This window comes from Manduca sexta, chromosome 13 (genome assembly GCF_014839805.1).
Source record: "Manduca sexta isolate Smith_Timp_Sample1 chromosome 13, JHU_Msex_v1.0, whole genome shotgun sequence".
In the NCBI taxonomy this organism is placed as follows: domain Eukaryota; kingdom Metazoa; phylum Arthropoda; class Insecta; order Lepidoptera; family Sphingidae; genus Manduca; species Manduca sexta.
Window position 1 is genome coordinate 5,111,319 of NC_051127.1, and position 14,553 is coordinate 5,125,871.

The window sequence follows — 14,553 nt, forward strand, 5'->3', positions numbered from 1 at the left end:
CCCATTTCATTACCACATTCTCATTTACCCCAAACAATACGTAAGCACGAATCAGCGTTCGCTAAAACTAAATCAAGCGAGTTATCCATTACTTAACAAACAAAGTAACCGTTTCAATAGTGGGGTAATTAATTACCTCATCAAACGGTAGCGAGCGAAACTCGCTAACTCGTCAGATCTCTATGGAGCTATGGTTTATACGGAGTATTTTTACTTTATATTTCAAAATGGCAATAAATAGCACTGCTTAGGTTTTGGGTTCGACCCCCAAGTCGGGTAAAGTGATATTGGTTTTTTTCTACTCAGTATCTGCCCGGAGTCTGGATTTTGTGTCCGTATGGCGATAGGTTCCCTAATACATCATAGAATCGAATACACACGGTGGAATGTGGGTGCACTAGTTGCACCTCAGCCTACCTTTCAGGGATAAAAAATATGAGTGTGTGTACAATTAAATAAATTATATTATTAGGTATGAAAATTACACTATGTAATATAGATTCCTTTGACTTGTACTAAAACAAAGATTTCACCCGCTACAGCATCACTATCAAAACAGATAAAATAATATATCCAGCATCTTTCTAAACAAAATCCATTCTACAACATTTCAACGATTATAAAATGAAAACCTAACTTTGACAATTCAGTTCCCATCTTACGCTATTGATCACCCATCACGCGCACATTAAAAATAACTTGACACGGAACCAACCTGACCCAATTCCTTTATCTCAACTAGAAGTACCATAAAAACGGAATCCTACGTCTGGGAAGCTCAATAAAAACTTACATTCAAACAAAGGCTGGAGACAAATGAAAATTTGTCATCTTTTTCGCATCCTGTCCTGATGTATATATAACGATCCGCTCGTCATTTGCGCGGGGTGTCACGGCGGTAATTAGCTCGGCGAGTGCCATTTGTCACGCCGGATACGACTCAATGAGAATGTCGCTCTCACACCGTACGTATTGTTCGAGATTGTTAGGTTTCTGTGGGTTTTGGGTTACTGAATGGCGCCATTTCTAACCTTTTTGGATCGGTATGTTCCTTCATAGTGATACAAAAAGTTTCGGTTTGCTGCACAGTTTTGCTTTTGAAATTTGGGACGAATATGTGATCTATTTTTATGGGCTTGGAGACCAAGGGATCCTAGTTGAAAGTTCTAGGTGAGTCTAAATGTTGGGTGGATTTATTTATTAAGCCGAATTACTTGGACAAGATTTAATTTAAAGGAAATTGACATTAGACTAGTTGTAAAAACTAAACCAAATCCAATCTCTAATCTTACAATAAAAAGTAACAAAAATATCAGCAATAAAAGGAAGGTCAAAATGTGCACAACAGTGAAATAAATTCGAAATTAACTTCACGAGATGAAACATTTGTGAACAGAGTTATGTATAAAGAAAATGAATTAATTACGTCATTTTCTCTTAGTTATCAAGTATCAAGCTTCGGTGTGAGTAGCTGTTGAGTGTTTTTGCGTCACGCACCGCGGCTCGCCCATTGAATTTGCCGAGCGGGATAACCGACGACCGCTGGTCTAACGACCTCGCCCAGGACTGTAGTGGTGTTTATCTCAACCCCTCACTAATCACGCGATGTACGCTGTGGAAACTCATCTAGGGCCTTACTCTCTAAGACAGTGTGGACTCGTAACACGGACGTTTACGTTATGTTTGTAAAATTATCGTGGAATAGTATTCCATTCACCAATTTCTAAAACGCGTTACGTTTCTTAAACGCGACATGGTAGTTCACGTGCTTGTTACGTATGTCAAAATAATGTCACATAAAGAATAAGGTCCCTAAATGTTCATTAATTTGTAGCCTGTGTTAAGTAGGATTTTATATCTAATGTTACCTGATTTCGAACAGTGTACTTAAACCGTGAATTTAAAGTAACTTGTGTGAGATTTACAACTCTCAAAAACTAACATGACCGCCCGAGGTTGGCATTTGTGGTCGACATGGCAATAGAGTCACCCACTGTTAGAATGGATGGATATACCTACTACGGCAGGGATGGCGAACCATTGGCATGCGTGCCAGTGGTACGAGGCATAATAATTTGAGCTCCTGTATATCTAATATGCCAACTAAAAACTTTGTTGGGACATAAAAAGAGTCGCTAAAAAGGGCGCTCAGATAGATAAGGACGGCCTTGTATGGTCCATTACCGGTACTTATTTTTATAATAAAGGTTCACCTTTGGCTAATCCTATGCACAAACGTCGAGTGGTTATGATCATGTTTATATCTCAGGAGAGAACAGTACAGTAATACTTTATAATTCTAATGTCTAATATTACTTCTGTTGATAAGTACTTTATTTATTTATTTATTTATTTATTTATTTATTTAAGGAAAACTTACAACTAGCATAACAAAAAGTAGTAAATATAACAAAAAAGATAAAGGTCAATTAAAAGTTTTCACAAATACAATACAATAATATAGAACAATAATAGGCAGATAACCAGCCTAGAGACCTACATATTTTAAATGTACATTACGATATGTGAAAAAATGCATTGCACAAAGTTTTCTTTAATTTAGTACAGTTGAAGTTAAAGAGATCAATATCAACATTAGAGGAAACATCATTGAATGATCTGCACGCTCTTATTAGGTACGAGTTCTGCCGATATGCTGATTTAGCAAATGGAACATACAAGAGGTTCGGTTTTCTAACCGTAGTACAAGGTGTGCGCAGTCCGATTTTGCTTAATAGTTCAGGGCTATCAACCGTGCTATTGAGAATATTGAGAAGATATGCTAGATCGGCTATTCGCCTACGCTCCTGCAATGGAAGAATATGAAATTTCTTACATCGAGTAAAATAGTCATTAAAATAATTGCCTGAGCGGTATTGCAAATATCGTATAAATTTTTTTTTGTATTTTTTCAATTTGGTTAATGTAAACATCATATATAGGGTTCCACACTTGCGAGGCATATTCAAGGTGGCTGCGGACGAAAGAACAATAAATTATTTTGAGTGTCTTGATGTCACTAAATTCTGAGCACAGTCTAAAAACGAAACCAAGTGCCATGGAGGCCTTCCTAACTATGTTCTCAACATGAGCATCGAACAACAGTTTGGTGTCAAAAGTAACTCCAAGGTCACTTATAGAGTTCACACGTGATACAGTGGTGTTTAACAAGAAGTAGTTATGAAGATATGGTGTATGCTTCCGTGGGTAAGAACAAATGTAGCACTTACTGGCATTGAGATCTAGCTTATTGATATAGCAATAACTTTGAAATCTGTCAAGGTCGTCCTGGAGACGAAGGGAGTCTGCAACTGAGCCAATTGGGCAAAGTATTTTCATGTCGTCCGCATATAATAATATTTTGGAATGAATAAAGCTGTGAGATATGTCATTAATGAATATAATGAACAGCAGTGGCCCCAACAAGGACCCCTGCGGAACCCCCTGACGGAATAAACATTGCTCTCGAAGAAAAACCGTTCAGAACAACAGTTTGACACCTGTTCTCAACGTATGACGAAAACCATCTATAAAGGTTACCTCTAATTCCCAGGGATAGTAATTTATGCAGTAGAATTTTGTGGTCAATACGATCGAAGGCCTTACTAAAGTCCGTGTATATAACATCCACCTGACCACATCGAGACATGTGATGTGTTAAGAAGTCATTGCACAGAATCAAGTTTGAAGTGGTGGAACGCCCTTTTAGAAAACCATGTTGATAATCGCTAAAGCTATGTTTGAGAGCACTGTAGAGTTGTTGATAAACAATTTTTTCTAAAATTTTTGCGAATAAACAAAGCTTCGAAATCGGTCTATAATTTTCAACAGAGTTTTTTTGCTCCTTTTTTATGAATAGGCGTAATAAGTGCGCATTTCCATATGCTCGGCACCACGCCAAGATCAAGTGACCGGCGGTATAATATTGTGAGAGGAACACTGAGACTTTTCGCACATTTAACAATGAAAGATGAAGGAATGCCATCAGGCCCCGCCGATTTATTGGAGTCGATAAATTTAAGCAGTCTGTACACTTCAAGTTCACGCACTTCAATTGATGGTAAATCTGCACAAACATTGGCAGACTCATTGATATCGTAAGTGCCTGACGAACATGAGAGAAAATTTGAGTGAAAGTAATCACCAAACAGATTACAGATCTCCACTCCATCCTCAGAGGACCGATCTCCATATTTTATAACAGAAGGATAACAATGTGACTGCTTCTTGGATTTAACGAAGGACCAAAACGCCTTGGGGTTCTTACGAATGTTATTTTCGATAAGTGAGATATATTTTACGAACATCTCATTTTCAAGAATCTTGGCTCTTTCACGTAATAGAACAAAAGACTGATAATCGGAGACATTACCATATTTTCTGAATTTACTGTGGTATTTAGTTTTTTCTTTTAAAATTTTAATTAGAGGGCTTTTATACCAAATAGGGTACTTATATTTGGGAACAATAGTTTTGGTAGGAATATATGAGTCGCGTAATTTGTAGAGGACGTCATAAAAGAAGGTTAAGGACTCCTCAAAGGTCAACGCACCAAATTCTTGCAGCCAATTAACTTTATCTAATTCCGTGCAAATTGCATCAAAATCTGCTAAATTATATAAAAACTTCACACGTGGATTTTCGGTAAGCATATGAAGTTGAACAAAGTCAACCACGGCGCATAATGCTTTATGGTGTGGATCTTCGGGAACAAGTGGGTCAATGCAACTTGTTACATTTATATCATTGTTAGAGAAAATTAGGTCTAAGATCCTATTATTACAATTAGTATAGGAATTGTATTGAAACAAGTTACATGCATTGAGATTGACAAAGAAGTCGCCCTGGACATGACCATAGATGTTAACAGGATACAGAGAGATGCTATCATCTGCCGGGACCCAGTTTATGTGCGGCAAATTGAAGTCACCAAAACCACAAATTTATCAGCAGGATGATTTAAGACAATCTTAATTAAATTGTCTGAGAAATTGGCTAGTTGATCGGCCATTGAGAAACCGAGGTTTTCAGGGCAAATATAAACAACACATAGGTGCATTTTATATGATATATTAGGATTTTTGTGACGGAGGGTTAGCGTTACCCACAAATCCTCAGCTGGTGAACACCAATCACTGCAAACTTCTGCTGGAAGGTCACGCCTTACAGCAATAAGCACTCCTCCACCCCGAGACTGGTTAGTTTGACAATAATTCCGGTCACGTCTCCAAATAATGTAACGGTTATCAAACAATTCACTGTCCTCTAAACCATCCGCAAGCCATGTCTCAGTCAAGCAAATAACATCGAAACAATTAGACAGTAAATTCTTATAAAACATGTGTGTCTTCGTCCGCAGCCCACGAACATTTTGATAGTAAACATTAATGAGCATTGTAAATTAAATCATAGCAGGCATTCAATACAATCATATAAAAAATGGAACGGTAGCAAATAAAAAAAAAAACGTGTATGTGAAGCATCAGAAGCAGAACAATCAAGCAAATTGAAACCCTAAATAAGAGACAATACAAATTAAACTTGTAATTACGACACAAAGCGGAACGATCGACCCAATGCGATAAGAAAACAAAAGGACTGCGAGCGCACAAAAAACCGGGGCAAAAAATACAGTTGTTTCTCAAACTGTGTGGTGCGTAGATATAATAAAGCTGAACATTAGTAATGTAAAACAGGCAATGGACTATTCTAATTAATGAATGAGTTTTTTTAAATCCTCTTCTGTTTTGATGGCCAAGATAGGGGAAGTTGAGTTTTTTCATATAAGTATTTTGCAACTTTTTACCCACACATAAGCAAAACCCTGCTCCTTGGCAACCGATTTGGTTTTGTTCAGTAACAACTTATTGTCCAACGTAAGATGGTCATTGACGAATATCCTTGTGTCACCTTGTAGTCCAATATTAGAGGATAAGATGGCTTTGTGTTTCTTAGCGGCAGCTACAAAATCAACCTTAATATAGCGGCTGTGAACGGAACATATTATGTTCTTACTGCGGTTGTTACCTCGCATCGGGACCCTCGCAATATAGTTGATCTGCTCCTTAGGAATTTTGAATGCAATAAGTTCACCAATTCTCGACACTATTTCAATTAGGTTTTCAGTCTTAGCCTCAGGTACTCCCTTAAACTCGATATTATTCATACGTGATCTTTGCTCACATTCACGTCTGTAGCTCTCCAACTCTTTGAACCTGTTCCTTAAAGAAAACATCTCGGTCTCCATCTTCATCAAACCTTCCACCTCAAGTTCAACTTTCGATGTTTTGCTTGTTAGCACATCCAAAGAATTATGGGCGAATTCAATAGAAGATTTCATGCATTCTAAATTAGTCTTGACGGATAATAGTTCGGTCTTCATCGATTTCAAGTCAGCCAATTCAGACTGAATCGCCTTTATATTTTCAATTATGGTAGGTAGTGATGCCATTTGGGCCGATAAATGTTTGAGTTCAGACAGAATACCGTCAAGATCACTGGTAGAATTATCGCTTGCTTTAACTGTGAAGGAAAACATCGTGAGGAAACCTGCATACCTGAGAAGCTCCCTAAAGAAATTTCGAAGGCGTGTAAAGTCTACCAATCTGCACTAGGCCAGCGTGATGGACTAAGGCCTAATCCCTCTCAGTAGTAGAGGAGGCCCGTGCCCAGCAGTGGAACAGTATATAATACAGGGCTGATATTATTATTTTATTATTAATAAGTACTAACTAACAAGTGAAGAAATTCCTATCTACTTTATAACCTTATAAAATATCCACTTACTTTATACCCTATACTATTTAAATAATAAATTCTTCTAACCACCTCACCGAACACGTCACTCGACCCTGAGCGTTCGACGGGTGATACATCGGGGAGCAGGTGCAGATGCCCCCGCCCTGTCACCAACACTCGATGCATCTTGTACGTTTGGTATTTGAAAAACAACTAGCAAGCTTATTACAAGATTCATCATACATTTTAGCTTATTTTGCGTGGAATTTAGTGTAAACTTTGAACCAATATTAAAGAGTAGTAGTTACTTTTTAGTACACCTATATAAACTAGGTTTTCTTACAAATAACTTCTCCGGTATAGAAGTCAAATCTTTCACTTTTCCGGGATAAAAGGAGCCTTTATTATAGTTCAGGATACGGTCTATTAATATGCCGAATTATATCCCAATTCGCCCAGTCGATACATTAAATTCTAAGACACACCTTCAGAACCTCTAATTTGTATTAGATGTCAGTGGCGAAGTGTGACATTTGCCGACAATACATATAGGTACTACTTATATGCATAAATGCGGTTTGTTAATATGCACAAATCATTGCAATAATTATTAGATTTTACATAAATTACGAAAGGGAAGCCGACAAGAATCAAGCTATATAGACACCTTACCACTGTTAGACATTCAAAACTCACTCTATACAAAGAATGATCCTCTCAACTTTAAAATTTCTATAAACTGTGGCGGTTCAGATAAAAGCCCCGCAACGTCTCATAAATCATGACACTTCACGCGTCGAGTTGAGACCAGCATTACGTGAACTTGTTTATAAGCGGGCACTTAGCGAGTAGTAGGATATTGTTTTGGTCTAACCAACAGCGTAATTTCAGGCTTATGAATGGTAGCTGTGCGATTAGCTCCTGTTATTTTATAGATTTCGTGTATACGATACGAATTCTAATTCAGTCTTATTACCGACTTCAAAAAAAGGAGGAGTTAACAATTCGACGTGTATTTTTTTATGTTTGTTACCTGAGAACTCGCTCATTTATGGACCGATTTAGAAAATTCTTTATTTATTCGAAAGAATATACTTCCAGATTGGTCTACCAATTTTAATTAGGCACCGACTCCAAAATTAATATACAGTATAGACCTGTTATGTGAGAGTATTTTTTGGTTTTGAGTGGCTTTTGGAGGCAGTTTAATTCTTTGTAAAATTTTCTTGGAATCATACATTCATCATTATGCTGCCCTGCATCGTTAAAACGAGCTGTAACCAATGATTTTTTGTACCAATAAAATGTTTTTTTTTAATTCCTACAGTAGGAACAATAACTAAGACACCTCTGTTTAAGAAATATCCGTCAACTTTTTTACGTATCGTGACAAACATCAAGTTACCTCCCACGTATCCCAAACTGGGAAAAGTAACACCCTAAACAACTTGATACAAACGAAGTAAAGTCAACCGAGTTACGTGGAGTTAGCACACGTGACATGAAATGGTGCGTGGCATTAAGTTGACACAATATGTAGATTACGAGAACTTTCATTTTCCGAACTGTTCCTAGAAACAGTTTGGAATAATTTAAATATTTTATACTAAATTGTTTTATATCCGTAAAGCAAAGTTTAGACTGGCAAGTTCTTGTAGCAATATTGTGTGCAAGAACTTGTACATGCGTTTACGTTAACGACAATATTTTGTGCAACTAGCCGCAAGTCCTACGACCTTCAAAATAGGCAGAAGTCAGCTTGCCACGATTATTTACATGGTAAAATTCTTGCTAATTCAACTTCGCTAAAAACGCGGACACTTGAAATACAACTATTTTTCGGATTTCATTACTGTTTTTATATTACCTATATTTTAAAATTATACAAAGTAGATATTGCAACTACGACTTTTTGGACGACAAACAACTCAGTCCGTCCCGTGAATATCAAGGCTGCAGTCGTCGAAACGTTAGGACAAACCTATAATATAAAAAACCTTGATAAAATCCGAAAAATAGTTTCATTTCGATATCTAACATTCGCTTAAATATAAGAAATCATCAACGGAGACGCTGTTAAGCTTTTAAACCAACAACACAAAGGCATCGTTAAGAAAAAACTTTGAATTCAAAGTAAGTAAAGATGACTGTTTATAAAGATATATCTGATGGCCTACACAGACGAATAAAATATCCCTGAAGATAAACATTACAGGACATTAGTAATAACAACGGCACAGACAAAGCGCTATCTGCAGTCTGTAAAAAACAATCATCAAGTAGGAAAAGAACTATAATTGTAAAAAGTGATACTGGTGTTAGGGCTCTCGTATGCGATGGTACGTCAGAGTAGGTAGCAATGCAACGTTTATTTCTACCAGTAATTAAGGGTCTATTTAACCTAATTCCTATCGGCTTCCCTGTATGTAGAACGTAATTATCATTAGAACGATTTGCATACCTCATCCATGCATATTAGTGTCGGGTTTTGGAAAATTTCACGTTGCGCCACTGACTTTTATAGCGCAGCAGTATGCACTGTTGTGTTCCGGTTTGTAGGATATTGGAGCGTAATTACTGACCATTATCAAACTTAACATGATATGTCTCAGGATGACGAGCGCAGATTGCCTCGCAGTATTTTGTAATTACGTGCTGAATGGATTCACCATTGTTTATAGATGGTCGTATAGCTTATCAGGTAAGTGCCAAGTTCATTATCATTCAAATACAATCAAAAAATCTAGAGCTAATCACAAGGTGAAATGAAATCTGGACGTACCAAAAACCTCCTGCAAAAATATAATATTTCCACAACATAAAAACAATCTCAAGACCCAAAATTATCTTGAATGTGGTCGCTTTGTTGATGTTTGTTCCGAAGTTTTCCACGTTCTTAATTAGAACAGTGGAAATGTACTATTAATTGAAAACGATGGCCTTGTTACGGCTTTGTATTTGTTTTTGATATCAGAGAGTAATTTTGTATTTTAACTACATTGTAAAATGAACCTACGCATATCCCGCAAAAAGTAGTCAGATAAATATATTAAGAATTATTTATTTATTATTAATACATATATAACACCACTAGCTTTTGCCCGCGGCTCCGCCCGCGTTATAAAGTTTTTCAGGCTAATGTTTTCCGTTATAAAAGTCACGCTATATATTTTCCCGGGAGCCTATGTTCTTCCCAGGGTCTCAAACTGTCTCCATACCAAATTTTATCCTAATACGTTGGTTAGTTTTTGAGTTTAACACGTTCGGGCAGACCGATGCAGCGGGGGACTTTTGTTTTATGATATATTTTTGTAGAACTTTTTAAGAGGAACAATCCCGTCATACATTATTGTTGCATAACTTTAACCGTTTATGCAGCGCACGCAACAGAAGCTCTCAAAACTAATAAATTGTCCCCGTTTTTGCATCATGTTTCATTACTGCTCCGCTCCTATTGGTCATAGCGTGACGATATATAACCTATAGCACTCCAGGAACAAAGGGCTATCCAACACAAAAATATTTTTTCAGTTCGAACCGGTAGTTCCTGAGATTAGCCATTACTGCTCCGCTCCTATTGGGTATAGCGTGATGATATATATAGCCTATAGCATTCCAGGAACAAAGGGCTATCCAACACAAAAAGAATTATTCAGTTCAAACTCCTAGTTTCTGAGATTAGCCATTACTGCTCTGCTCCTTTTGGTCATAGCGTGATGATATATAGCCTATAGCACTTCACGAACAAAGGGCTATCCAATACAAAATGATTTTTTTAGTTCGAACCGGTAGTTTCTGAGATTAGCCATTACTGCTCTGCTCCTATTGGGTATAGCGTGATGATATATAGCCTATAGCACCCCACGAACAAAAGGCTATCCAACGCAAAAAGAATTTTTCAGTTTGGACCGGTAGTTCCTGAGATTAGCCATTACTGCTCCGCTCCTATTGGGTATAGCGTGATGATATATAGCCTATAGCACTCCACGAACATAGGGCTATCCAACGCAAAAAGAATTTTTCAGTTCGGACCGGTAGTTCCTGAGATTAGGCATTACTGCTCCGCTCCTATTGGGTATAGCGTGATGATATATAGCCTATAGCACTCCACGAACATAGGGCTATCCAACGCAAAAAGAATTTTTCAGTTCGGACCGGTAGTTCCTGAGATTAGGCATTACTGCTCCGCTCCTATTGGGTATAGCGTGATGATATATATAGCCTATAGCATTCCAGGAACAAAGGGCTATCCAACACAAAAAGAATTATTCAGTTCAAACTCCTAGTTTCTGAGATTAGCCATTACTGCTCCGCTCCTATTGGGTATAGCGTGATGATATATATAGCCTATAGCATTCCAGGAACAAAGGGCTATCCAACACAAAAAGAATTATTCAGTTCAAACTCCTAGTTTCTGAGATTAGCCATTACTGCTCTGCTCCTATTGGTCATAGCGTGATGATATATATCCTATAGCACTTCACGAACAAAGGGCTATCCAATACAAAATGATTTTTTTAGTTCGAACCGGTAGTTCCTGAGATTAGCCATTACTGCTCTGCTCCTATTGGGTATAGCGTGATGATATATAGCCTATAGCACCCCACGAACAAAAGGCTATCCAACGCAAAAAGAATTTTTCAGTTTGGACCGGTAGTTCCTGAGATTGGCCATTACTGCTCCGCTCCTATTGGGTATAGCGTGATGATATATAGCCTATAGCACTCCACGAACATAGGGCTATCCAACGCAAAAAGAATTTTTCAGTTCGGACCGGTAGTTCCTGAGATTAGGCATTACTGCTCCGCTCCTATTGGGTATAGCGTGATGATATATAACCTATAGCACTCCACGAACATAGGGCTATCCAACGCAAAAGAATTTTTCAGTTCGGACCGGTAGTTCCTGAGATTAGGCATTACTGCTCCGCTCCTATTGGGTATAGCGTGATGATATATAGCCTATAGCACTCCACGAACATAGGGCTATCCAACGCAAAAAGAATTTTTCAGTTTGGACCGGTAGTTCCTGAGATTAGCGCGTTCAAACAAACAAACAAACAAACAAACAAACAAACAAACTCTTCAGCTTTATATAATAGTATAGATAAGAGTTACGAAATTAAAGCGATGTTGTACATGGAAAGTAGGTATTAATTTTAACAATAAATATATATTAGGTATAAATAAAAATCACAGGTACCTAATTTATCTATATTTAAAATAGATATATGTCGTTTTTTATTTCGTGCAATTGACCTCAACACCTCACAGACCTCACCATGAAGCTTCCACGGGACCAATATCGCTATTCATACAAAAGAATAATAAATAAGACAAATTCGTTCGAATTTCCTCCCCGTTTTCTGAAGCGCCAATATTTTCTCAATTGACAATAAAGTTGGAAACCGCTTGAACAATAATCTATGATCACTGTACTATTACTTAGCCACGAAAGCATAAACAATAAACAAATGCTACCATAAATTCCGGAGCGGCGCGTACTTTCCTAATCCATTCGCGGGAATATCTGAATACCTCGAAGGATATAAATCAAAATCTGAATACTTGCAAGTTCTAGTCCGGTATAGTAAATTTTACGCCAAGCAAAAACCAGCCTTATTGCATTAAAAATAAATTAGTGTTTATGGTCGACGAAGTGTAAGGAGATTGGTTTTTACGATTCGTACAAAGGAAACAAATTGTTCGCGATTCGATTATCGTAATGGGAGCGTTTCGATCTCGATGATCAACGATATGTGTTGTTTTGTTTTTTATTCTTCTATTTGAAGGAGGTACTTACACTTAGCAACTATACCCTTGATAAAGGATTTATGACAATAATAATCAACATTATTATACCCAGAAATGTCCTCTATCCAAAGTGTCAGAACGCTCCGCGAAGTCCTTCGAGTCAAACCTAGAATTCAAGTTTGACTTTGAGTTCGTCACGTGACTGCGAAGGTTGCAGTCTTCGAAATTTTGGGAGATTATTATAATATTAAAACCGTGATAAAATCCGCACCGACTGCCTTGGTGGCGTAGTTGTACTGCATGTGCGGTACGACAGCGCTCTGAGGTCTTGGGTTCGAATCCCAGGTCAGGCAAAGTAATATTTGAGTTTTTCTGCTCAGTGTCAGCCTGGACTCTGGAATTTGTGCCCGATATGGCGATAGGCTCGCCCCCTATCACATCATGGGACGGAATACATTTGGCGAAAAGTGGTCGTCTTAGTTGTACCTCTGCATACCCCTTCGGGGATAAATGCGTGATAAGTGTTTGTTTTTTAAAATCCGCAAAATAGTATTATTTCAAAACCTAAAATCTTTTGTTCCAGTCTCTTTGCGACTAAAGTAAGACGTGTGTATAAATATATTAATAAGTCGAATAGTTGTAATAAATGATATCTAGTTCTCGATTGCAACAATTCCCAGATATCTGATTCTCGGGAGAACAATCCAATCTCAATAACTAGACTATCACAGAACTGTAAGCAGTATCATTGTTTCTGATTGTTTACGTATAGCGAAATTATTGGTATACACAACTTTATAGTAATTAACATCAAATATCTTGTACATAGGGTTGATTTTTGAGATTCAGGAATAAGGTTTCAATCAGATCGGTAAAATTTTGTCAACACTATCTGGACTCTACTTCACTAATAATAAAGCGCTCTAGGGTCACATTGCCTTGCCCGCACTTAAAAAAATAGGTACACCATCTAAAGCTGGACTCAAAGAAATCAATCACAATGGAGTGCTTTTCATACCATATCTCTACCAAAGCGATAACTTAGTTGGGAACTGAACGGTTTGTAGAGATGAAGGTCCACAAGTTCAAATCCAAAGAGCATTCGTGACTTTTTGAAAGTTATAAGTATATTGTTTATTAATTACCGCTTTAAAGGTGAATATTATTGTGAAAAAACCTACGGACTTAAGAATTCTGCATTCGAATATGAATGTGATGTCTGTCAACCCGCACTAGACCAGCGTGGTAGAGAAAGGCCTAATCCCTCTCAGTAGTAGAGGACGACTGTGCTCAGCAGTAGAACAGTATATACATTATGCAGGCTAGTATCATCATTTATTAAAGAAGTGTATCGTTACTTCGCAGGAATAAAAATCCATCTGATACCCTCCCACCGACAAAACAATGATGTCGGATAAACAACAAATAAAAAAACCCAAATCCACTCTACACATTAAGCACTGCCCCATGGCCAAAAATACAATTAAAGAACAATGAAAAATATCTGGAATGCAACTAAAACACATTTATTAACCCCGACGCGTATGTAAATGGTGCCGACAGAACCGCAAAGCTCCGAATTTCACTTACAAAAGCAAAGGGACCGCTCAATAAAGTACACGCCACTGTTTCAGCGGGCAATATAAAAACACTAATATCGGTACGGCGCTTCGGTTCCACCGTATCGCTTAGCGGGATTGATTTTATGCACGTCTAGATGGAGTGTTTGGAAATATATTGGAATGTAGAGTGACATGCCGTGGGCGATTATAAATTGTGTTTGAAATGTTTTTAGAGGAGCCTACAGTCGACGGAAGGTATGCGTTTCAATATCGCCCAAAATATAGCCTTCGCCCCGGCTACATTTTTTTGTTTAGTTCAAACATCAATGATAATACTCCATTGTGCTACACTCACAATTATATTGTGAGGATGAATTTATATGTTGGTCTTTCAATCTTTGGCATATCAATCCTATTTGTTGACAGAACTCAACTAAAAAATGCGTACCCACATGGACTTGAGCTAAACGTTTATTTATTGCAATTGTGTGTATGCCGCT

At 37.6% G+C, this 14,553-nt stretch overlaps 1 protein-coding gene across 1 annotated transcript; it reads right to left on the reverse strand.

The window, feature by feature from the left end:
- Nucleotides 1-5,779: 5,779 nt before the first annotated feature.
- Nucleotides 5,780-6,451, reverse strand: LOC119189193. Its single transcript, XM_037438240.1, has one exon. It carries the CDS (start codon nt 6,449-6,451, stop codon nt 5,780-5,782), a length of 672 nt encoding a protein of 223 aa, XP_037294137.1.
- Nucleotides 6,452-14,553: the final 8,102 nt, after the last annotated feature.